Source organism: Oncorhynchus keta, chromosome 2, assembly GCF_023373465.1.
Source record: "Oncorhynchus keta strain PuntledgeMale-10-30-2019 chromosome 2, Oket_V2, whole genome shotgun sequence".
NCBI lineage: Eukaryota > Metazoa > Chordata > Actinopteri > Salmoniformes > Salmonidae > Oncorhynchus > Oncorhynchus keta.
This window is the reverse complement of record NC_068422.1, coordinates 65,981,176-66,007,355: the sequence shown is the minus strand read 5'-3', so window position 1 is coordinate 66,007,355 and position 26,180 is coordinate 65,981,176. Positions and strand designations below refer to the sequence as shown.

At 43.9% G+C, this 26,180-nt stretch overlaps 2 protein-coding genes across 8 annotated transcripts in view; both read right to left on the bottom strand.

The window, feature by feature from the left end:
• The window catches only part of LOC118358949 (CTD small phosphatase-like protein 2-B), a 28,288-nt gene extending 23,573 nt beyond the window's left edge, over window positions 1-4,715 (bottom strand). Inside the window, exon 1 of one of the 3 annotated variants that reach the window (XM_052480863.1) lies at window positions 4,605-4,715. The gene's annotated coding sequence lies outside the window, so the exon portion shown is untranslated. Of the gene's footprint in view, window positions 1-3,867; window positions 4,465-4,604 lie in introns of those variants that run through there. The other 2 variants (XM_052480859.1, XM_035737009.2) reach the window with 2 other exon arrangements.
• A 713-nt stretch (window positions 4,716-5,428) lies between these two features.
• On the bottom strand, window positions 5,429-25,958 carry LOC118362311 (protein GOLM2-like). Of its 5 annotated transcripts, none has more exons than XM_052480879.1 (10): window positions 24,479-25,958; window positions 12,708-12,762; window positions 12,274-12,376; window positions 12,020-12,110; window positions 11,660-11,765; window positions 11,468-11,548; window positions 11,069-11,362; window positions 8,628-8,774; window positions 7,636-7,803; window positions 5,429-6,808 (listed from the first exon to the last, which is right to left on the bottom strand). In XM_052480879.1, exons 1-10 carry the CDS (start codon window positions 24,803-24,805, stop codon window positions 6,732-6,734), a joined length of 1,449 nt encoding a protein of 482 aa, XP_052336839.1. In that variant the 5' UTR covers window positions 24,806-25,958; the 3' UTR covers window positions 5,429-6,731. The 5 variants fall into 5 exon arrangements, with proteins under 5 accessions (XP_052336839.1, XP_052336836.1, XP_052336846.1 ...); XM_052480876.1 differs by having other exon boundaries at window positions 11,468-11,551; window positions 24,479-25,957; XM_052480886.1 differs by having other exon boundaries at window positions 7,717-7,803; window positions 11,468-11,551; window positions 24,479-25,957.
• Window positions 25,959-26,180: the final 222 nt, after the last annotated feature.

Sequence of the window (26,180 nt, the reverse complement as noted above, 5' to 3'; positions counted from 1 at the left end):
TGATCCCTGCCTACAGGCAGAAATTAAAACAAGAGGCTCCCACGCTGAGGTCTGTCCAACGCTGGTCAGACCAAGCTGACTGACTGCTTCCATCACGTGGACTGGGACATGTTTCGTATTTTCAGATGGGAATATTGACGAATACGCTGATTCGGTGTGCGAGTTCATTAGAACGTGCGTCGAAGATGTCGTTCCCATAGCAACGATAAAAACATTCCCTAACCAGAAACCGTGGATTGACGGCAGCATTCGCGTGAAACTGAAAGCGAACCACTGCTTTTAATCAGGGCAAGGTGTCTGGCAACATGACTGAATACAAACAGTGCAGCTATTCCCTCCGCAAGGCTATGTCTAAGCGTCAGTACAGAGACAAAGTGGAATCTCAATTCAACGGCTCAGACACAAGAGGCATGTGGCAGGGTCTACAGTCAATCACGGACTACAAGATGAAATCCAGCCCAGTCACGGACCAGGATGTCTTGCTCCCAGGCAGACTAAATAACTTTTTGCCCGCTTTGAGGACAATACAGTGCCACTGACACGGCCTGCAACGGAAACATGCGGTCTCTCCTTCACTGCAGCCGAGGTGAGTAAGACATTTAAACGTGTTAACCCTCGCAAGGCTGCAGGCCCAGACGGCATCCCCAGCCGCGCCCTCAGAGCATGCAGACCAGCTGGCCGGTGTGTTTACGGACATATTCAATCAATCCCTATACCAGTCTGCTGTTCCCACATGCTTCAAGAGGGCCACCATTGTTCCTGTTCCCAAGAAAGCTAAGGTAACTGAGCTAAACGACTACCGCCCGTAGCACTCACTTCCGTCATCATGAAGTGCTTTGATAGTCAAGGACCATATCACCTCCACCCTACCTGACACCCTAGACCCACCAATTTGCTTACCGCCCAAATAGGTCCACAGACGATGCAATCTCAACCACACTGCCCTAACCCACCTGGACAAGAGGAATACCTATGTGAGAATGCTGTTCATCGACTACAGCTCGGCATTCAACACCATAGTACCCTCCAAGCTCGTTCAAGCTCGAGACCCTGGGTCTCGACCCCGCCCTGTGCAACTGGGTACTGGACTTCCTGACGGGCCGCCCCCAGGTGGTGAGGGTAGGCAACAACATCTCCTCCCCGCTGATCCTCAACACGGGGGCCCCACAAGGGCGTTCTGAGCCCTCTCCCTGTACTCCCTGTTCACATTTCAATCATCAAGTTTGCGGACGACACAACAGTGGTAGGCTTGATTACCAACAACGACGAGACGGCCTACAGGGAGGTAAGGGCCTGTCAGGAAAATAACCTCACACTCAACGTCAACAAAACTAAGGAGATGATTGTGACTTCAGGAAACAGCAGAGGAACACCCCCTCCACATCGATGGAACAGTAGTGGAGAGGGTAGCTAGTTTTAAGTTCCTCGGCATACACATCACAGACAAACTGAATTGGTCCACTCACACTGACAGCGTCGTGAAGAAGGCGCAGCAGCGCCTATTCAACCTCAGGAGGCTGAAGAAATTCGGCTTGTCACCAAAAGCACTCACAAACTTCTACAGATGCACAATCGAGAGCATCCTGGCGGGCTGTATCACCGCCTGGTACGGCAACTGCTCCGCCCTCAACCGTAAGGCTCAGAGGGTAGTGAGGACTGCACAACGCATCACCGGGGCAAACTACCTGCCCTCCAGGACACCTACACCACCCGTTGTTACAGGAAGGCCATAAAGATCATCAAGGACATCAACCACCCGAACCACTGCCTGTTCACCCCGCTATCATCCAGAAGGCGAGGTCAGTACAGGTGCATCAAAGCTGGGACCGAGAGACTGAAAAACAGCTTCTATCTCAAGGCCATCAGACTGTTAAACAGCCACCACTAACAGTGAGTGGCTGCTGCCAACACACTGTCATTGACACTGACCCAACTCCAGCCATTTTAATAATGGGAATTGATGGGAATTATGTAAATATATCACTAGCCACTTTAAACAATGCTACCTTATATAATGTTACTTACCCTACATTATTCATCTCATATGCATATGTATATACTGTACTCGACATCATCGACTGCATCCTTATGTAACACATGTATCACTAGCCACTTTAACTATGCCACTTTGTTTACTTTGTCTACACACTCATCTCATATGTATATACTGTACTCGATACCATCTACTGTATGCTGCTCTGTACCATCACTCATTCATATATCCTTATGTACATATTCCTTATCCCCTTACACTGTGTATAAGACAGTAGTTTTGGAATTGTTAGTTAGATTACTTGTTGGTTATCACTGCATTGTCGGAACTAGAAGCACAAGCATTTCGCTACACTCGCATTTAACATCTGCTAACCATGTGTATGTGACAAATAAGATTTGATTTGATTTGATTTAGAAATTACAATCTTGCCTTCAGGGCTTTCCTTATATGCAGGGAGCATAAATTGTAAACAAAGATATTTTAGAGTTAAACCCCATGTATATTTAAGCAGTAAGGCACGAGGGGTGTAGTAATGTCCAATATACCATAACCATGGGCTGTTCTTAAGCACGATGCAACACAGAGCCTGGATACAGCCCTAGTGGCCATATACCACGAGGTGCTTTATTGCTATTATTGCCCTGAATGGCGATTGGCTGAAAACTGTGGTTTTTCATACTGTATACCACGGGTATGACAATACATTTATTTTTACTGGTCTAATTGCTACCTGGACTTTAATTGGGGGCTCTAGAAAGAGTACCCATAGTGACTGCAGAAGCCCATTCATTCGCTCTCACTAGTAATCGTTTGGTGGTGCATCGTTCCATAAGTGGAAGGTATGGTTAGATGAGGGGATGGTCGATCAACATGGGTGGCAAGTGGGAACACCACGCACACTTCATTGAAATAGCTAGTTAGCTAACTAGACAGTCTTCTGGCAAGTTAATCGAACTGTCACTGTTCAAAATGTTACTGACTCCTTCGTGTAATGGGTCAAAACTGGTTACAATTCAAAAGAAGACATGTTAAGCTTTCGCATGTTCCACAGCTAACCTAACCAACTAACTTTTTCTATGTCCATGGACCGGCAGCCCTAAGCAGGCTTGTATACACAAAGTGGGCGGGAAATTAAAGCTTGCTACGGACCACTCGTGTCCAGGTAGAAGGCCGTAAAAGCAGGACGCCAATAGTAACCAACTAGCTAAACATCACGCCAGTTCGCTGCTAGCAAGTAACAAACATCGTTAGAAAACAGCGCGCGATGTTAGTTCACGTTAGCTAGCCGTGGCGGCTACCCCCCTAACTAGCAAAAAACACAGCACCTATATAACTAGCTACTGTACCTGCCATTTCTCACTGTCCGTTTTCAACTGAGAAATGTTAGCGGTTTAGCTATGCAGTTAGCTGTTAGAACATCTAGCTAACGAAATTAAACTTAGGTTGTGAGAGGCTGGACAAGCAACATTTAGCTCCTTCTGTCCAAATGCGCATTTGACTAGCTAACTAACATTAGCTAAACTTAATTAGCTAGCACTACTACTACCTAAACTTTGCTAGCTGATTAGTTAGCTACCTAGCTTGGCAACATGGATCTACACAATTAGCTGTCTTAGGCAATAGTTAGCCAAGACTGTTGTAAATGTAGAATAAATCAAACCAACATTTACAAAAACATTCATAATTTTCCGCTGCGAAATGGTTCCATGTTATCAAACCAGGAGGCCGAGATTGTTGCAAGACGTAGGGTCAAATTGGCTGGCTAGCTACTGTAGATAGTTTTTGTCCATGCCTTGGGGGCGAGAAAGGAAAATATTTATTTGTACGTCATTGACACATGCTGAAAGACGCTTGAAATAATCCCTACTTACTTTACAGTACTCCACTTTATCTAGAAAGCGAGTTGACTGACCAAGCACTGCTGGCTGCCACGGTGCGGACAGCAGCTGCTTCTTCTTTTTCTTCTTATTTCCTCTCTGCTTTGCTGTTTTTATGAACGGTCTTGTAGCTGATACTGCGATGTGCTCCCAGACGCCATTTCCCGCCTCCTCACCCACACTCTCTCGATGGCAGATACCCGGATGACAGAGGACCGCTTGAGCCAGAGGCGTCAATGAGGTGGTTCGTTTATCTGGCCCGGGTTATCCCGGTGAGAGGAATTTGTTCGGGTGAAGTGATAGCATTCATTGTGGAACCGGACTGCTTACGGGCGTGAGCCAGGTGCCCCGCTCTGGCGGACAGCGAGTCGGCTCAAAACAAAAGTAACGTAATTAAGCACGAGTTCTAAGTCGAGTTTTGTGTTTTCACATTCAACAGTGATTGCTTTGGATAAAACCCCTTTACCTGCCTTCCCAATGAAAACTAGAAAATAAATGTATGTTTCTGGACGATGCACCATGCTGACATGACCAAACGGCGCAGATTACTATTTGATTTGAGAAGGGCGCTCCACCCTCCCGCTTTCGCCCTATGATGTGCCGGGCCATTGCCCGGTTCAACCCGGGCCAGCGTAATATAACTCTTTTTCCTTTGCTTGTGCACATGAACTCACACCCCTTTTATTTGAAAAACAGTAGTCCAGAGATACTCTGACAGTACATACGGTTACCTGGTCCCGAATCCCCATGCGTGTGGGTCTTATCGAGGTCTCTTCACTCCCGGGTATTTTCTTGCAATTGCTTGATCTTTTGAGGTCTTCTATGCAGACTAATAACGTTTACGAATGTTGAAAAAAAGAGCGAGTAAAATACTAGAAATGTTACGGTGGCTTTATGGGCATTTGAACTAAATCAAGATAATCTGGTGATATGGATTTTATTACAATAGAGAGGCTTCTGGTAACACTAACATAGTATACACTCAGTAAACAAAACATTAAGCACACCTATTTCCATAAGACTGAACAGGTGAAAGCTATGATCCCGTATTGATTTCACTTGTTAAATCCACGTCAATCACGGCAGATGAATGGGAGGAGACAAGGTTTAATAATCCTTCTTTGACCTGAGACATGGATTGTGAATGCGTGCCATTCAGTGGGTGAATGGGCAAGGCAAAACCATTTAAGTGACTTTGAACAGGATATGCCAGGCGCAACAGTTTGTGTCAAGAACGGCAACGCTGATGTTTTTTTTCCAGACTCAACAGTTTCCAGTGTGTATCAAGAATAGTCCACCACACCCAAAGGTCATCCAACCAACTTGACACAAATGTGGGAAATATTGGAGTCAACATGGGCCAGGATCCCTGCCAGAAAGTCACATTCTCAGGTAAAGTACAGTTCACATGCACATTCCCAAGAGATTACAGAGAACAAAATCATGGATCAAAAGGCATTCAGGGGCAAACAAACAATTGTTTAATTACTTGCATCAATGACCACTTATGAATGATTTATTCTTCAGTATGAAATGATAAATGAATTACCCAAGATCAGTGATATCAACAGCTTTTAATAATCCCCAGATCAGTAACACGGAATTTGAGAGAAAAGCTTAGCTCGGAAAAGACTGACTCCACAGTTTATCCATTAGCATCTAAATTGCACAGTTGAAACAATTAACTACCCAAAATATCTTAATTATGATGATCTTGAAAAACCAAACATCAGCAGCGTACATTCAATATGCCGACCTTCCATATGAAAATCACCAACTTTTAAAACACACAAAACTGATTTTATGCTTATTATTCAAAAGGAAGAACAGTTAAAATAGAAACAGTTCAAATATGTACATCTATGCCTACTGTAGTCCATTCATAATAGCAGGACAGATGTGCATTTAGTCTTCCACAGGATTCCTAATTCTAAACTGGTTTAAGTATTGCCCCCAGCTTCAAGACGTTCTTCAGGTTGATTAATAAAAATCACATGCATTAATAGCAACAGCATAATTGTAAGACAGAATGAGCACTTTGGAGACTTATGTCTGTGACAGAAATAAGGTGAACAAATAGGTTTAAGAAGCCATGAGAAGTCCTTGGCATAAGCGCTGCGTTGGTTGGCGCAGCTGTGTTCGAAGTGTGGGCATCCATACAAGAGTCCAACAATACGAGAGAATGTGCCAAAGAAACCATCCTGTCAAATTCATTGACAGTTTGGAGCAATAGTTCAGGTTCTCTTTATCAAGCAACAGCTGTCCCAAATCAAAGGGAAACATATTCCCTTTTAGATAAAAGACAAGTCAAATTAAAAGTTGATAATTTCAAGCAATATGCCATGCCTGCAAGTCTAGGTGACCGGGTCAGCAACAGAGTCATCCAAGACAGCGAGGTTCTGGCCCAAACGGTCTCTCCCAGACCACTTCAGTCTATTCTTGCAGCTGACAGTTCATTTAAATTAGTAAACAAAACAAAAGTATCCATAATCTGTCATGAAAAAAAACAAAAATGTACACTGTATAGCACTCTTGTACATTATATCATTGTAGTCGCTACCGAATTCTAATACCAAATAACTTATAAAACAAATATAGTTGCAATTCAACAGCTGCACAGAATGATATCATTAACTGTTTTATAGATTCAATGATACATGGTTTTAGGTCAAACGGATTCATGGAATAATCTGTAATCGTGTCTTCAGAATTGTCCATCGCCATAAGAGACGCACCTAAAACGACTTCATGATTTCAACCAGTCCTAATGACATCTGTAGCACCATTGAAACAATGCGGAGGAATAAACGCTTTTGTTTGAATGTTCTATCCCAGATCCTAGAGCAAGTGGACAAGGTTTACAGAATGTCGATGGCTTGACGTCTCTTCCCATAGTCCACTGCCCGGTCTCCCTGCATGTCTCGATCTTCATCATCTGAAAGGAGATTGACGACAGAACAAAATCAGGGAGTAGTCATCTCGCTCATCCCTAAATTACATTTGCTAAATGGGATTTCCTTTTTCAATCTAAAAGATTATCATTAGGAATTCTTTATGGAAGAGCAACATACTGTACATATTAGTCTGGTCCCATATTGGCCATAGAATTCCTGACACTACTTTGTTATCACAATAGCCTATTCAATGGCAGGGACAACAATAGCTGTTATAAATGTCAAGATCATGTGACGAAGGAATAAGGACCTACATGGAAATCTGTTCCATTAAAAGGGTAACACACAAAACACTTAACCTGTCATGGAGAAATGAATGACAGCCGTACAATAATGATAACACAAGAACGCACATGCATTTCAAACTTCCAAGTACTACCCAAACACAGCATCTATCAATCTACTGCAGGTGTACACAGAGATGACCAGTGGGCACAAACAGGTGGTGGAGCACAGATAGTGGAGAAGCGCACGGCTGGATGAGGCATGCAGACATTGGAGTCACAAAGAACCATAAGTCACTGAGGGGGAGAAGTGCCCCCCACCACATGTAGAGGTAGGGCTTTATTGTGGTATACAATGATGGGAGGCTTGCCCTCCAGCCTAAATGACCCACTGAACAGTCCTCAGGCTTAGACCCCGAGGGGCAGTTGGTTATGGATGTTCCTGAGACAGGAATGGTGGGTAACTCAGGGTGCTGTGAGCTCTGGCCGAGCTGGTGGTACTCAGTCTAATGCAGGGACAGCAGGAGTGGAGGAGGGAGAAAATGGTGATACAGCTGGACTTGAAGACCCCTGGCCTGGCTCACCTTGGACGTCTTCCTCCCCACCATCACCATCCTCTTCCTCATTGTAGGCCAGCTCGGCCTGCTTGTCCGCCTCGTACTCACCCACGTTCCCATCGTCCCCATTGTAGTCCGCCAGCTTAGAGCCGTGCTGCGGATCTACAGGGGACTCGTTCTCATCAAAGAAACGGCCTGTAGAGGCAGAGAAGGGCCCCATCAGGAAGGGAGGGAAGCAAAGAGATTGTGACAGAGTCACAAGAGAAAGGTTGGAGAGAGTATGATGAAACGAAGAAACGGAAGGGATCAGATGGACTGAAGGAGGTAGTGATGGGTTGGACTGTAAAAGGTATGGGAGGGAGGCATAGTGTATATGTTTAAGGGGATTTTGGGGGGGAGAAAAGTCATTGGCAATGAAGTGATGTGTAAAGAAACTTAGGAGGAAAACATGACGAGTGTGTGTATGTGTGGTGCAGAGTGTGTGAAGATGAAGCAAGGAGGGGTAGCTGGCAGGGCAGCTGGTTGGGGTATTGTTTGGAGAGTAGGCAGCGAAGGGAGGGAGGGAGCAGAGCTGAAGCCAGGCAGGCAGCAGGAAGAAACACCCTGAGACCCTTGAAGTCAGGCGGCCTCTCCCACTGTGTGCACTCTGACATCTGGCCATCTCTTTCAGTCTGTGGCGACAGCACCTCTATGTATGACTTTATGAGCAGTGTTGAAGGTTTGTTAAAACCCTGATAGCTAGGGAAGGCAACCACTTATACTAGACCTAACGCAGCCTTGAGAAAGAACTCTAGGTAGGGCTCGGACTGTAGAGTGCGTTCAAAAATAGCTTACGTATTTGTAAAGGTTATGTTGTAACCTTGACACATCTGCAAGTGAGAGAAGCTCTTCTTACTGGGACGCTGCAGCTAAAGGTCAGAGGAAAGACACAACCACAGTCTTCATGTGTCACATCTCCTGTGTACTGAGAGGTACTCAGTCTCCCCCTCCCATCCCCACCAGCCTTTGGAGGCACTCACTCTGTCTGTGACGCAGGGGCTCAGCAGGCTTGGGGTCTCTGGCATGCAGAGGTTCTATAGGGTTGGGCACCTGGGCGGGGTTAGGAGGCAGAGGCAGTCCTGCCCCTTTCCTCTGTACACCGTCTGCTTTCATCACATTGGCAGGAGCTTAAAGGAGACATCGAAACAGAGGTAGCATCAATAATGACTTTTATTCCCCTGTTAGAAATATGTCACCTGAAATTTGGTCATCCCTTTTGGGCTTTTCATTTCTAATGTACAATAGCAGAGAGGTTTAGGGTGCACTCTCTCCTGTAGTATGGAACGTGCTCCTTCACAGAGAGCTAGCCTACAGTCTGAAGGAGCACGTTTCAATCTCCGGGAGAAAAGGATGAATCGCCTTTAAAAAAGACAGTTTGCCAAACAGAGAGCAGAGCACTGTGCCAACGATACGTTTCCCTCCATTTTCTACACAAACAATCCATGAAAAAAAATCTGAACTGAAAACAGGAAGCCAGCATGGCTCACGTTTTATAGCAGCTAGTGTGGAGTTGGGGAGGCCAAGAGCAGCGGGGCCTCTGCTGTACAGCCATTAAGAGCCCAGTCAGAGCAGTATTTCTCCCATCTCATCCGGTGTGAACTTAAATATATTTATTCTCGCTCTCTCTCCCTAACCTCCCCTACCTGGCCTGATGACTCCTTGCTGTCCCCAGTCCACCTGGTCATGCTGCTACTCCAGATTCAACTGTTCTGCCTGCGGCTATGGAACCCTGACCTGTTCACTGGACGTGCTACCTTGTCCCGGACCTGCTGTTTTAGACCCTCTCTCTACCACACCTGCTGTCTCTAACTCTGAATGATCGACTATGAAAAGCCAACTGACTCAATTTACTCTTGAGGTGTTGCACCCTCTACAACCACTTATTATTATTATATGACCCTGCTGGTCATCTATGAACATTTGAACATCTTGGCCATGTTCTGTTGTAATCTCCACCCAGCACAGCCAGAAGAGGACTGGCCACCCCTCATAGCCTGGTTCCTCTCTAGGTTTCTTCCTAGGTTTTGGCCTTTCTAGGGAGTTTTTCCTAGCCACCGTGCTTCTACACCTGCATTGTTCTAGGCCCTCTCTTATTCTCGCTATACACCAAGTCACTTGGCTCTGTCATAACCTCACATGGTCTCTCCTATCATTGCTATGCAGACGACACACAATTAATCTTCTCCTTTCCCCCTTCTGATGACCAGGTGGCGAATCGCATCTCTGCATGTCTGGCAGACATATCAGTGTGGATGACGGATCACCACCTCAAGCTGAACCTCAGCAAGACGGAGCTCCTCTTCCTCCCGGGGAAGGACTGCCCGTTCCATGATCTCGCCATCACGGTTGACAACTCCATTGTGTCCTCCTCCCAGAGCGCTAAGAACCTTGGCGTGATCCTGGACAACACCCTGACGTTCTCAACTAACATCAAGGCGGTGTCCCGTTCCTGTAGGTTCATGCTCTACAACATCCGCAGAGTACGACCCTGCCTCACACAGGAAACGGCGCAGGTCCTAATCCAGGCACTTGTCATCTCCCGTCTTGATTACTGCAACTCGCTGTTGGCTGGGCTCCTGCCTGTGCCATTAAACCCCTACAACTCATCCAGAACGCCGCAGCCCGTCTGGTGTTCAACCTTCCCAAGTTCTCTCACGTCACCCCGCTCCTCCGCTCTCTCCACTGGCTTCCAGTTGAAGCTCGCATCCGCTACAAGACCATGGTGCTTGCCTACGGAGCTGTGAGGGGAACGGCACCTCAGTACCTCCAGGCTCTGATCAGGCCCTACACCCAAACAAGGGCACTGCGTTCATCCACCTCTGGCCTGCTCGCCTCCCTACCACTGAGGAAGTACAGTTCCCGCTCAGCCCAGTCAAAACTGTTCGCTGCTCTGGTCCCCCAATGGTGGAACAAACTCCCTCACGACGCCAGGACAGCGGAGTCAATCACCACCTTCCGGAGACACCTGAAACCCCACCTCTTCAAGGAATACCTAGGATAGGGTAAGTAAGGGTAAGTAATCCTTCTCACCCCCCTCCAAAAAAAAAAAGATTTAGATGCAAGTGGCTGTTCCACTGGATGTCATAAGGTGTATGCACCAATTTGTAAGTCGCTCTGGATAAGAGCGTCTGCTAAATGACTTAAATGTAATGTAAATGTAATTGCTTGCTGTTTGGGGTTTTAGGCTGGGTTTCTGTACAGCACTTTGTAACATCGCCTGATGTAAAAAGGGCTTTATAAATACATTTGATTGAGTACCCAGGCCATGGCCTCAGGTCTCAAGCTCAATGACAGACACACAATAACAAGTCACCACTAAAGCATTACTGCTCTAAGTAAGTGGCTTTGTCCCTGGGCAGCAAAACTAATCAAGTGAACTGAAAATGCAAATATGGAGTGTGTGGACTGTGAGTCGACATACCTCTAAGCGGTCTGTGCTGCTCTCCGAACTCATCAGCCTGGATGGCTGCCTTGTTGTCCTCATCAAAGAGGATGGGTCTGTCTGCCACCGCCTGGGGGGGCTGCTGCTGGAGGGCCCCCGCTCGTCCCTCCTTCCCCAACCCTAGGACCTTGTCCTGGATCTGGAGCACAGGCAGGTCCAGAGAGAGGTCTCGACCAGCCCCCTCACCTGCCCCCGCTCCCATACCGGCCCCCACCTCTCTTAACCCAGTATCAGGTTCTATGTGGTTCTGGGTGATGGCTGGCTTCTTCAGGGCTGGAGAGAATGAGAGGGGAGGACAGTTCCAGTTGAAATTTGACACCAATCTTACTGACAGAATCGTTATCAAAAGTAGAATAACCAGAGAGAATAAATACTCACCAAACTGCACATCATCTATTTTTCCCACTTCACTGTCCTCAATACCAGGCATGCCAGCATCACTGCCAGGCTTGCCCAAACCTTCTATCCCAGGAGGGAGAGAGAGAAGAATGGATGGGGTGGAGGGAGAGGGTGGGTTACCTCAAACTTTACAGAGGCAGAACGTGGCAATATGAGCTGGTTGTATGTTACCTTTGAGGTCAGTGTCTCGGTGTGTGGCCACAGTTGGGTGCTCTCCTGCGGTCTCCACCTCAGTCCCTCCTTCTGCAGCTCCGACCTTCCTGCTATCCAGCACACTCTGCAGATGGCGGGCGGGTGGGACAGAGAAAAAGACAGAGGGGAGAGATGAATATAATCACCTTTACTATTGCTGGGTAAGTTTTTAAAAAAGTCACAATGACTAAGTGCAGAGCTGCTGACATCCCCAGCAAAGGATAATCCACGGAGTGTATGATCTATGAACACCAGCAGGGGGTGGTAGACAACTTACGTTACAGGGGAAGGAAAGGAAAGGCAGGGACACCATGACTAAGTGCTCTGACAGAGCCTCACCTTTCTCAGCTTCACCGCCTCCTCTTCCAGGGTCTTTTTAGCTTCTTCATACTCGTCCATTAGTTGTGTGATTTGACGCCCACACTGCAAGCTATCATACACACAAACAAACAAAATTCAGAGAGAAAAGCAACGAAGCTTGTCAGAATTCACACCAATGGCTATATTGGTGCGATAGTCATCATAACCTGAACTTTTGTGACTGAGAGCCTAGAGCAAAAACATGAAAGATGTGTTGAGTTCATTCTCTGTACCTCTCATACTCCAGCTTCCTCTCCAGGTTGGTGCTGTTCTTCTTCACCTCCCTCAGCTGGATCTCCTGCCTCATAAACTCCTGTTTCAGCTCCTTCAGCTGCTCTACACCCACCCAAATAACACACATTATAACCTTAGGGTTCATATTCTATGAACAAATGCATTTAACCATGTAGTGATATTAGGCTACAGCGTTAGTGTGGAACAATCGTTCAATAAAGAAACTAGGATTGACAACATTGCAAATCTGTATGCATTAGAGTTCACTTGGCACACGGGGGACTTGAGATAAGATGTTTTAACAGCATTAAGCAAACTGCTGTTACTGCTCCAGACTCCATCTATGTTAATACAAGCCCATACTGCTTTCTGCTAGCCTAGCCACAAGACTCCAACAGAAATGTGCCCTCTGCTGGCCAGTGTCTGCTCTTACCTTTCAGCCTCACAATCTCTGACATCTGTGCTGTGACATCACCCTGCACCTTCATCTGGAAAGGAGAGAAAAGAACATCAGTCTGAGGAAAGGTCACCAGAACGCTTTGTTACCAGAACCCTTTATGTTCATTGTTACGTTCCCCAGTTTCTGTGTTGTTGTGGGTTTGCAAGTGTGGGCATTTCAGGAAATGGCTTCCTGGATTCCTGAAGCAGCTGACTGGTTGACCCCATCGCTGATTGGAGCTCTGACCCCCCCCCCTTCTTCAGGGGATACAGCTGTCTCGTCAATTACCAACTCCTTCTCCAGCTTGATAAAAACCAGTGTTCCTTTGTCAGAGAAAATAGCTTATTTTTTATGTCCTGTGTTGGTTGTTGTGGCGGGCAGTAAAGGTTTTGTTGATATTATTTTGTAGCCACTCCTTCAGGAGGTATGTGTATGCCAATAGGGCGTCAATTTCACTTAAAGTATTCTTTCATTTGTTCCCAGGGGGGAAGGCATCTTGGGAGTGTTTAGGAGAGAGGTCTGTGGGCATACATAACCCGTCGTATTTAATATGTCTAGGCACACTAGGTAAGACCTGGGCGGACCACCCCCTGTATTTTGGTTAGTGCGCCAGGTGGTGCTTAAGGTTAGGTGGGAAGGCAGGTAAGGTAGGAGAGGGGACTAACTTACTTTGGTTCCGTCCAACCCCTTTTCCCCACATTACCGTGTTAAGGAATAATAAATTCCCTGTATATGGTATTTCTCGCTGCCTCTGTCGTTCTTCCCCGCACCTACGATCAAATACAATTGTCACTACACGGGGAGTTGAGATGTAGCAGTGTGCTGCATTCCCTCCAAGAAGCGTACGTAACACTCCTAAGGCCAAATACAACCGGTTGAACAGGACATCTAAAGCATTACATGGCTGAACTAGCCTAACTGGAAATATATCCTTTTTATACTATGTTCCGATGCAATAGTATTTCAAATGTCAGCTCGGCAACAGTAGAGATATCTAGCTGCATAAAGGTTCTGTTGAGTGAAAAGTCTGCTTGCAAAAGACTCCCATCTCATTCATTGCGTCTGACCAGCCGAGTGACTGGAGGACCATCTGCAGCCAGATATCGAGTCAGATTAGATGGATGAGAGATCCTAGGGGACAGCCAGGCTGAGGCAGTCAGAACAGACCACAGCCTTCATAATGAAGCCTGATAGAGACCTAAGCTGAACACATCTATGGCTCACTGTAAAAGGAATATTTAAGATGTATGAATATGCTAAACAATCTCTTTCTGTAATAGACTATTTGCATTGCACCCCCTCCCTTCTTTTACACTGCTGCTACTATCTATGCATAGTAACTACCTACATGTACATATTACATAGACTGTACCGGTACCCCGTATATAGTCTCGCTATTGTTATTTTAATGCTTCTCTTTAACTACTTATTTCTTATTTGTATTTTTTAAGCTGCATTGTTGGTTAGGTGCTGGTAATGAAGCATTTCACTGTTGTGTTCAGCACATGTGACTAACACAATTTGATTTGAAATGGTTTCTAGTGTTTCGTGACACTTGGATTGATGCCCTAAACTGGATGCTGTATGTTATGGATCAAAGTCATATCTGTTGATGGCGATTGATGCCAGACTGGACGACACCGATTACGATTGTATTCTGTAGCAGCTGACCAAGTCCATGCCTTTAGTTGACTTCCTAATAGCTTCTCGGGTTTACAGAACAATTGGGTCCTGTTTAGGATTAAGGGCTGTCTCAGAGAAGGCCCGTTAGACATTTTCTCTGCTTCTGTGTTCGAGGTGTCTCCCTGTTGCAACTTGTAATTAAACTGGATTGATTTTCGATTGACTTTCTCTGACTGCTCTTTTGTGCATTGGGAAATTCATAATACACCCCCAGACTGCTTCGAGTGAAACCACCTTAGTCAGAACAATGCGCTATTGGCCCATTACATTATGACACACTGACTGGCTATGGGGTTATTCAATTTATTTTCATACATGTACAAAAAGACAATTCAATCTTACGGGTTTTTGTTGCCGCAACCAGAGGAGAGCGGCTGTGGCTTTGAGGTAGATTTAGGAAACAGCGGGAGGGGTGCAGGCGTTTGATCTCAGGAGACTGAGGGGATGTGGTGAATGTGAAATGCAGCTGGGAGAGAAACAGGAACGAAGGCCATCTCTGGGGCACTATTTGTGCATGCTTAGAGGGACAGAGAACATGAAGTGTCTACATGTCTGGTATCTGTATCCATATGCCCACATTTGACAAATATAAGCCTACGTGACCACACACACCTGAGCTGTATACAGTTTTGTATTGAACATAATAGAACACTGTAAAAAGAGACGAGGGTGTGGCAACATTATGCTACACCAAATAAGAGTAGGTATGTGTTCTGTGCTCAACATAAATAAAAAGCATGCTATATCTGGATTTATTATAAAGGCATTGTGAGCTTAATTTATGCATACATCCTGCGTTCAGTTTCATGTCTAAATTGTGCAATGGTTGTTTCAAAAGGAGACGAAATCCTCATTTGTCCAGTTTGCTTTCCTTTGTCCCGTGTCTCTCCCCTCCCCCTACCTTGACCACAATAAAAGAAGGCTCAGCTCCCAGTGTTGCCCAGTGACCTGAAGAGGGAGCCATCATCGCAGTGCTCCTCATTGACAGTGCTTGTCGCAGAGGGGGCTGCTGCACATGCACAGCTTAATACTTGTTATCCTCCACCATGCAAAGTAAATGCATTCACTATATAGAACAATAATACTTGTTAGATATGGTTATTGCAAATGTGATGTGCCACCTTTTTGAATACACCAAAGTATATCTAATTGAAAGCTGTCCAAAAATCCAGCACAGGCCATAGGTCCAGTCATGTCCATGGCTGAGAGGCCGCAGACGAAGTGAGAATTTGTCAGACGAGAGTTCTGTCCTCCTGAGCCCGACTGATCCAGACAGGCCCCTCTCTGCCCTCCACCCAATTATGCCATCTCTTATCTGGGGTCTGACTAAGTCTCTACAGCCCAGCCAAACAACCACTCAGAATGAGCAAAACTGTCACCAGTGTAAGGACAGGAGATCCCAGCTGCTAGAAACACTGGCAAAGGACCATCAAACCTAGGAGATTCATAGACCTACTGTATTCTACACCCTCAATGCATGAAATGAACATCAAAAAGACAAAAAACATCAACCCCAGCCCGGAGAAACCAAATCGATTTGAGCATGGTGCAGACACCAAGGGGATGCCCGGCTGGGATTACCCTTCCCAGGTAGCAAGTAACCACGTGTGCAATCCAATACTAGTCTCTCCCAAAGCTGATTCTCTCTGATAGCTCCATTGACCCAGTCACTAAACATTTTATAGCGGTGTGGCATAGTGGCTGAAGGAACTGTTATTTATAGGCTAATGAGGGAATAGTATCCAGTCAGGCAACCCTATATGACTGTCCCAGAAACAAACTCCACCACAAATGAGATTCACGTCCCCATCAGTTGTCACTGGCCATCAATCAAATCACAGGGGTGGATTCTCCAGGGAGATCCAAGAGCTTGAATCAAATCCACACAGAGAGGGGAGGGAGGGAAAGAGGAGCTCAGAACTTTAATGAGGCAGAATGCACAGAAGAGGAGTGTCAGTAATTACAGCATCAATGTCAGCCATTGTGGAGATAAAAGCTTCATGCTGTCACCTTCCTTGAAGAGAAAGACACCGAGTGGTTCACAGTCTCTCCACCAAATCTGCTGTGTGGAAAATAACAGTACTCTTTCTAGGCACAAAGCACACTGCAGATGTGGAGACCGAGACATTAAAGCAAAACACCTCAATGACATTTATATTGTGTTGCTTCTCTATCCTTCAGCAGTACGAACATGATATATATATATTTCATTAAATGTTTAGTGTCTTCAGAAAGTATTCACACCACTTGACTTTTTCCACATTTTGTTGTTATAGCCTGATTTTTAAATTGATTATATTTCGATTTTGTGTCACTGGCCTACACACAATATCAGTGGTTTTATGTTTACTTTTTTTTATTAATTAAAAATGAAAAGCTGAAATGTCTTGAGTCAAGAGTTCAACCCCTTTGTTAAGGCAAGCCTACATAAATTCAGGAGTAAAAAACAAGTCACATAACTGGCATGGACACTTGTGTGGAATAATAGTGTTTAATAGGATTGAAATAACTACCTTATGTCTGTACCCCACACATACAAATAAGTGTAAGGTACCTTAACCGAGTAGTACATTTCAAACAAGGGCACGCATTGGTAGATGGGTGAAAATATCCCTTTGAGCATGGTGAAGTGATTAATTACACTTTGGATGGTGCATCAATACACCCAGTCACTACAAAGATACAGGCGTCCTTCCTAACTCAGTTGCCGAAGAGGAAGGAAACCGCTCAGAGATTTCACCATGAGGCCAATGGTGACTTTAAAACAGTTAGAGTTTAATGGCTGTGATAGGAGAAACTGAAGATGGATCAACAACATTTTAGTTACTCCACAATACTAACCTAAATGACAGATTGAAAAGAAGGAAGACTGTACAGAATACAAATATTCCAGAACAGTAAGGCACTAAAGTAAAATTGCATAAAAATGTGCCAATTTATTTTTATTTTTGTAAGGAATACAAAGTGTTGTTGTTGGATTTGCCCCAAACATATCACTGAGTGCCACTTCATATTTTCAAGCATGGTGGTGGCTGCATCATGTTATGGGTACGTTTGTCATCGGCAATAACTAGGGAGTTTAAGGATCAAAAGAAACTGAATAGACTTAAAAATGGCTGTCTAGCAATGATCAACAACCAACTTGACAGAGCTTGAAGAATAAATTGTACAAATATACTATGATCCAGGTGTGCAAAGCTCTAAGAGACATACCCAGAAAGACTCACAGTTGTAATCACTGCCAAAGGTGATCCTAACATGTACGGACTCAGGGGGTTGAATACTTATCAAGTCAAGGTAAGTATTCATTAATGTTATAATTTTTATTCCACTTTGACTGAGTATTTTTGTGTAAATCGTAAACAAACAAAAAAAGACAATTAAATCCATTTTAATCCCACTTTATAACAACAAAATGTGGAAAAAGTCAAAGCACCCCATTGTGGCATCATGACTTCACATTTACTGTAAACAATGTCACTTTTCACACAAATCAGCTACTTTGACCACTTTACCAATACATTTGACAAAATGTTATAGGGCATGACAGCTTTGTCTACTTCTCTGCTACTCAAATCTGGAACAGAAATATCTTGTAGAGATTAAACAATACAGCTGTTTTAGTATCTGCATCAGCAACCTTTTGTGTGTGTCTGTCTGTAAATATATAAAAATATATATTTTTAAACAAAATGTGGTAATCAGAACAAAAATATATTGTACATATCTAATGATACAGATGTTTTAGTATCAACATCAACTTTTTGTATCATTTTTTAAACTGCGGTTTTGACCTCTTTATAATATAATAATATAATAAGGACATCTTTCCGAACTGAGAAAAAGTTAAGAGGGTATGAAATCTTCCTCCACTTCTCTGCTATTCAAATCTGGAAATAAGAACAGAAATTAGAGATCGACTGACTATGATTTTTCAACGCAGAGACCGATTATTGGAGGACCAAAAAAACCCGATACCGACTAATAGGCCGATACATAGATAGATATCTATGTGTAATAATGACAATAACAATACTGAATGGACCCTTATTTTATCTTAATATAATACATAAAATCTCTTTAGTCTCAAATATGTAATGAAAACTGTTTAAATAATGCAAAAACAGTGTTGGAGAATTAAGTAAAAGTGCAATATGTGCCATGTAAAAAAAGCTAACATTTAAGTTCCTTGCTAAGAACATTTGAAAGCTGGCGGTTCAATATTCCCAGTTAAGAAGTTTTAGTTATACATTTAAGTCATTTAGCAGACGCTCTTGTCCAGAGCGACTTACAAATTGGTGCATACACCTTATGACATCCAGTGGAACAGCCACTTTACAATAATTATTATTATTATAGGAATTATGAAGCATCGACTATTTCTCTCTCTATACCATTTGTGTTTCATATACCTTTGACTATTGGATGTTCTTATAAGCACTTTATTGCCAGCCTAATCTCAGGAGTTGATAGGCTTGAAGTCAGAAACAGCCCTGTGCTTCAAGCATTGCTAAGAGCTGCTCGCAAACGCAGTAAAGTGCTGTTTGAATGAATGCTTACAAGCCTGCTGCTGCCTACCACCGCTCAGTCAGACTGCTCTATCACATCATAGACTTAATTATAATAAACACAGAAATACAAGCCTTTAGTCATTAATATGGTCAAATCCAGAAACTATCATTTCGAAAACAAAACGTTTATTCTTTCAGTGAAATACGGAACCATTCCATACTGACAAACGGGTGGCATCCATCAGTCTAAATATTCCTGTTACATTGCACAACCTTCAATGTTATGTCATAATAATGTACAATTCAGGCAAATTAATTACAATCTTCGTTAGGAAGAAACACAGTTAGCAACGAGCCAGCTGGCCCAAACTGTTGCATATACCCTGACTCTGCTTGCACTGAACGCAAGAGAAGTGACAATTTTCCCAGTTAATATTGCCTGCTAACATGCATTTATTTTAAGTAAATATGCAGGTCTAAAAAAATATATACTTCTGTGTACTGATTTTAAGAAAGGTTGATGTTTATGGTTATTTACAGTTGTGCAACGACTGTGCTTTTTTGCAAATGCGCTTTTGTTAAACCACCCTCCCGTTTGGCAAAGTTGAAGTAGGCTGTGATTCAATGATAAATTAACAGGCGCCGCATTGATTATATACAACGCAGGACAAGCTAGTTAACCTAGAAATATCATCAACCGTGTGTAGTTAACTAGTAATTAAGTGAAGATTGATTTTTTTATAAGATAAGTTTAATGCTAGCTGGCAACTTACCTTGGCTCACTGCAGCGACAAGGTCCTTTTGACGCTGCACTCGCGTAACAGGTGGTCAGCCTGCCGAGAAGTTTCCTCGTGGATTGCAATGTAAATCGGCCATAATTGGCATCCAAAAAGGCAGATTAAGGATTGTTATGAAAACTTGAAAAATCGGCACTAATTAAAATCAGCCATGTCGATTAGTCGGCCGACCTCTAATAGAAATATCTACTACCAATCAAGAGGTATAGCCATCTTAGTAACAAACTAATTGAGCTAACTTTCTACTGTTGAATTAACTGCCATGAAACTTTTCAGAACATTCAAATTATAACAATGGGGGAGCACAGTCTAAGCATGAGAAAATTATTGTTTCTCAATATGCATGCTACCGTGCGCCACACTCAAGTGCATTCTCTCAGGATGTTCTCTTAAGTACGTTCTTGTGAGGACACGTGTGGAGAACGCATAAAACATTACATTTGAGAAGCACTCACTGCACCTCCACATCCACTGAACCTTCTTCCAGCCAAGACAATGGAACAATAGAACAATAGAAACTAAGCAAGATACATACGCAAAGCAAACCTTTTACGTATGAGCTAGTTATATGTGAATCATAATAAATCTAGCCAGCTAGTTCAACAGGCAACATGACTTAAAACTATGTTATGCAAGGTAGATGTACAATCTTTGTAGGTAGCTAGCTAGCTAACAATTATTTGTGGCTATATGGCTAGCTAACAGTAGTAGCTTGCCAGTTAGCCCCATTGACTTACTATGGGCTTGCAATCTACACATACTACAGTGGGTATTGTAGGCAGGTAATCATACCAAAATTAACACAGCATGTACACTGCTCAAAAAAATAAAGGGAACACTAAAATAACATCCTAGATCTGAATGAATGGAATAGTCTTATTAAATACTTTTTTCTTTACATAGTTGAAGGTGCTTACAACAGAATCACACAAAAATGATCAATGGAAATCAAATGTATCAACCCATGGAGGTCTGGATTTGGAGTCACTCAAAATTAAAGTGGAAAATCACACTACAGGCTGATCCAACTTTGATGTAATGTCCTTAAAACAAGTCAAAATGAGGCTCAGTAGTGTGTGTGGCCTCCACGTGCCTGTATGACCTCCCTATAACGCCTGGGCATGCTCATGAGGTGGCGGATGGTCTCCTGAGGGATCTCCTCTCAGACCTGGACTAAAGCATCCTCCAACTCCTGGACAGTCTGTGGATTGGTGGATGGAGCGAGACATGATGTCCCAGATGTGCTCAATTGGATTCAGGTCTGGGGAACGGGCGGTCCATAGCATCAAGGCTTTCCTCTTGCAGGAACTGCTGACACACTCCAGCCACATGAGGTCTAGCATTGTCTTGCATTAGGAGGAACCACCCAGGGCCAACCGCACCAGCATATGGTCTCACAAGGGGTCTGAGGATCTCATCTCGGTACCTAATGGCAGTCAGGCTACCTCTGGCGAGCACATGGAGGGCTGTGCGGCCCCCCAAAGGAATGCCACCCCACGACTGACCCATCGCCAAACCTGTCATGCTGGAGGATGTTGCAGGCAGCAGAACGTTCTCCACGGTGTCTCCAGACTCTGTCACATGTGCTCAGTGTGAACCTGCTTTCATCTGTGAAGAGCACAGGGAGCCAGGGGCAAATTTGACAATCTTGGTGTTCTCTGGCAAATGCCAAACGTCCTGCACGGTGTTGGGCTGTAAGCACAACCCCCACCTGTGGACGTCGGGCCCTCATACCACCCTCATGGAGTCTGTTTCTGACCGTTTGAGCAGACACATGCACATTTGTGGCCTGCTGGAGGTCATTTTGCAGGGCTCTGGCAGTGCTCCTCCTACTCCTCCTTGCACAAAGGCCAAGGTAGCAGTCCTGCTGCTGGGTTGTTGCCCTCCTACAGCCTCCTCCACGTCTCCTGATGTACTGGCCTGTCTCCTTGTAGTGCCTCCATGCTCTGGACACTACGCTGACAGACACAGCAAACCTTCTTGCCACAGCTCGCATTGATGTTCCATCCTGGATGAGCTGCACTACCTGAGCCACTTGTGTGGGTTGTAGACTCCGTCTCATGCTACCACTAGAGTGAAAGCACCGCCAGCATTCAAAAGTGACCAAAACATCAGCCAGGAAGCATAGGAACTGAGAAGGTCTGTGGTCACCACCTGCAGAACCACTCCTTTATTGGGGGTGTCTTGCTAATTGCCTATAATTTCCACCTGTTGTCTATTCCATTTGCACAACAGCATGTGAAATTTGTCAATCAGTGTTGCTTCCTAAGTGGACAGTATGATTTCACAGAAGTGTGATTGACTTAGTTACATTGTGTTGTTTAAGTGTTCCCTTTATTTTTTTGAGCAGTGTATTTATTAACATATCAAGATAAATATATAAAACATAGTCAGGCAACATATAAGATGTGAATAAGCAACATTTCATTCTGAAGTCAGAGTGCATTTTAACGACCGCTATTAATTTCAAGAAATGTTGCATAATTGTTTTACGTGGTTGCGTCACATTTGTGCATTCTTTCAGTTGAAGCTTGCGTCGATGCATGCTTAAAAATAGGTACAAACGGAGTACGCATTCGAAAAGTGCTCCGTTTCACATACATTGATTTGGACTCATAGTCTGACCCTCCCGTGCTCAGAGCATGGAGGTATGCATTTTGAGAAACACCCAATGAGCAAATGTGACTTTTGACAAATCAGCTACCTAGACCACTTTTCCCAACAACGCAACATAGATCAAAAGTTAAAGGGTATGACACCCTGGTCTACTTCTCCGATATTCAAATCTGAAATCAAAACAGCAATAACTACAACCAATCACAAAATAAGCCAGTATAGTGTAGAGAACCTTTGTACCATCTAAACCGCTGTGAAATACATTTTCCATAACCAAACATATTGTATTTTCAGCTGGTGTACAAAACCGAAAGTAAAAGATGCTAAATAACTTAACTTAAGAATGGGAACCATAGCAATAGCGCACATAGAACCGATCTACCACTTCTTAAACTTGTTTTAATGACAAATCTATAACTAATTTCTATGTGAATTTGGTCAGGGTCACCCAAAAAGTTACATATTGCAGCTTTACATTTATTTTAAACTTCAACAATGCCTCCTTGTTTTTTTGTACTCTATAATTACAGTTTGCATATACACTGTGGTGTTGTAGTAAGACAGCAGAAAAAAAGTGCAATAGGCTAGTCAGTATAGTTATTTGTGATGAAATATGGGATCTAACTGCCTCACAATCCAAAGTAATAAGGTTGATAGTTTAGTCTATCAAAGCAAGACCAATTATTTTACAAAATGTAACTTTGAATATATATTTAACTGCTTTGGCTTAAGTAAAACATTTAAAACTTCTTCCACAAAAATACTTGTAAAGAGTTAAAGTAAGTCCCACCAATTTATCTAGTTAATTTTTCTATTATTTTATGAGGGAAATAAAGCAATTATTAATCAATTCTGAAGACTGTAGACTGCTTCTATCCAACCCATGATCTAGGCCTATAACCTAGCACACTATGGTAAGACAGCATGTTCCTCATCAGACAGTCACTGCTGCTCCATCATGTGTTCGCCACACAGACAGACACAAACGAACCTGCTCTGCCCTGCCCTTCCACCAGAAAGGAATATTAGAAAAGATTTGCCATTGCCTGCACTTAGCCTTTGTCCAGGCTTTTAACATTATATTTCATCATGATTCATCCAGTTGCATTCAATTTCACAACAGAGTCATTTAAAAATATATATATATATGGGGGAGGGCGCAATAGAGTCATGTTTTATGGGTACATAATCACAATTGGACTAAGGATGACACTGACCAAACCCTAACACTGGTAACATCAGAAAATTAGATCCTGATACGGGACAAAGAGTAGATAACGCTGGGGAAAATCTGGGATTGGCTTTACAATACGACATCCCTCATGTTGAACAGAGGATTTGCACTGTTGGACACCATTAACATTCAGGAAATGAGCTGTAATTAAAATATACAATCCGGTTTGGGCATGGCTAGCCCACACAATCCGAAGAGCAAACATCCGTGTGGGTACGGCAGAATGCTAATGAAAGGTAGGCCCTCCCCCTCAGCTGTTCCACGCCTCCTATGCAATCTGGTGAGGCACGTAAGCATACATTGAGGCTGTAAGGGTAAAAAGAGGCTGGTCCCCAGCACTGGGCACACAGATGGGCCCTTGCAGAGGGGACCCAGCTGGGACTCATAACCCCCATGTCTGCAGGGAGGGAAACTACCTCATGTAAAATGACTAATATAAGTGCACAAATACACACCAATAAACAATGTGCAAACTGCAATGCCAGGTTAGCAGGCACTTTTGTGATGGGGGGAAAAATGAGTTAAGCTGTTACATGATATGGCTTTTGAAATCACCTCTGAGATTCAAAGATTGATGGGTATCACAGCTGAAGTAGATAAATTCATAAACAGTATTTTAGTTTAACCTACATTTAAAATTACATCAAGACTCATTCCATGAACTAGGAAGTCAATAAAAAAGGCAGTCACTTAGGTACACGTCAACCCACTTTCAACTGCTCAGTCTTTACCCATGTTGGTAGGTGTCACTAGGTTGACATTGGTTTTGCCCTCCACTGTAATACAACAATAGGATGCAGGTGCAAGGCTGCTTTCCACCTGCCAAACCTATGCACAGTTAGTTAATAAGCCTGAGATCTGCAGGAATTATGAATCATAGGTACTACGGATGGATTAAGTGATCCAGTATCGAGTCCTACCCACCTTTTCATCCGTACACTTTTTGACGAGAGCTTCGCGAGCTTGCAGCTTGCCCTCCAGCATGCTGTTATCTCCGTCCTTCTGATCGATATGTTTCCTGTGCGTGTCTACCTGCACCATCAGCTCCGAGTTGCGCTTCTCCAGTCGACTGCGCGCCGCGTCGGTCCGCTTCACCTGTGTCTGCACCTCCGCCAACTCGTCCAATAGGTGCCCTTGCTTGTTGGACACAGTCCAGTAGTTGAAAGACAGTATGGCAATGATCACCATCAGCGCGATCAGGATGAAGGAAGGGAGACGGCCTCCTCGTCGGTTTGCGCCAAAGCCAACCATTTCAGAATGTATTCGATAATTGATATAGAAAACTAAAAAAGCCGATGCTTCCCCTGGTTAACAAATTGGGTAGGTGACATGCCGTTCAATTACGGCAAAAATACAGCCACTGAGAAAGTCTATAAAGAAAGCATTTTTAGCAAACCCCAAACGAGTTTCTTGCATTAAGTTAGCTTCGGGGAATAGTTATTCACGCGTCTTCCCTCTTCCGCACAGTTGTCGCCTGTCTTGTTTGCATTCATCCAACGACGCTGTCAGTGGATGAAATGCATCTGCAGCGACGTGGCCTAAATGCAACAGCAAACGTGGACAAACACTAGCCAAGCATGCAAGTGACAAATTATTTAGCTATCTAACGAGTCCAGTGTCATTATCTGAGCGATTCTGGTGGGCCCTGAATCGTTTCAAGATAGATAGAAAAGTGTATTTATCCACCAAATCGTAAACCTACAGTAGTTAGCTAACGCATTAGCAACCCGACTGCGCTAACACAGATGAACCAAAACTGGTTTGGCTCGTTGCTTGCACTGAAAGTGCTAGTCAGACACACTACAAAGCAACTATCGCCATGCTAATGATACATCTTGATTATGGATCTTAATTATGTATATATAAAATACTGTATTCAAACGTTAATCTAGCGATATCCAATGCAATTCAACGTAGTTGCTACGCGTTAACTGCTAATCCTAGGCGCTACTACACCAGATAACGTATTGGTACCCTATATATAGGCTTTCTTTGTCGCTAGCTACTAGACCCATTGAAATAAGGTTACACGTGGTAAACGCTTATTTTACCGACAGATAACAATTTCCATTATTAGCTGGTCAGTTTGCTGTCAGATTCCCAATCCGATCAGTTTTGTTTTACCCCTGTCCCCTAAAGATAGTCCCCAGTCTGGAGCCCGTCTTGTCTGTTGATATGGTTACTTTAGCTACTTCCACCTTGGCTTGGCTGGCATATCCTCTGTTGGTGCCTCTTGACTCGTGGATGCGAAACGCAAGCGACGTTGGATACAGTGATTAGCTATGTCGTTATAAAGGTTAGAACGTTACATTGACAACTGCCTAACTAATGTAGACACACAGTACAGGCCAGTTCGTCAAACCACCAATTTCAGATTTCTGAAGTGTAGCCAAGGCATGCAAGGTGCGTGGTTAGGTTAAAGTGACAGTACAATTATCCAATCATGACATACGTCTTGCAATAAAGAACACATTCTATTGGGTAGTTCTTGCAAGTTTGGAAGCACATTGGATGAGAGAAAAATGACATGGACGGGGTTTTACAGATCATGAAGGGGTGTTGGATTCTGATTTCTAACGCGCTGAAGTTCCGTGTTCGTAGGCAATGCAGAAAGAACACAGTGGAC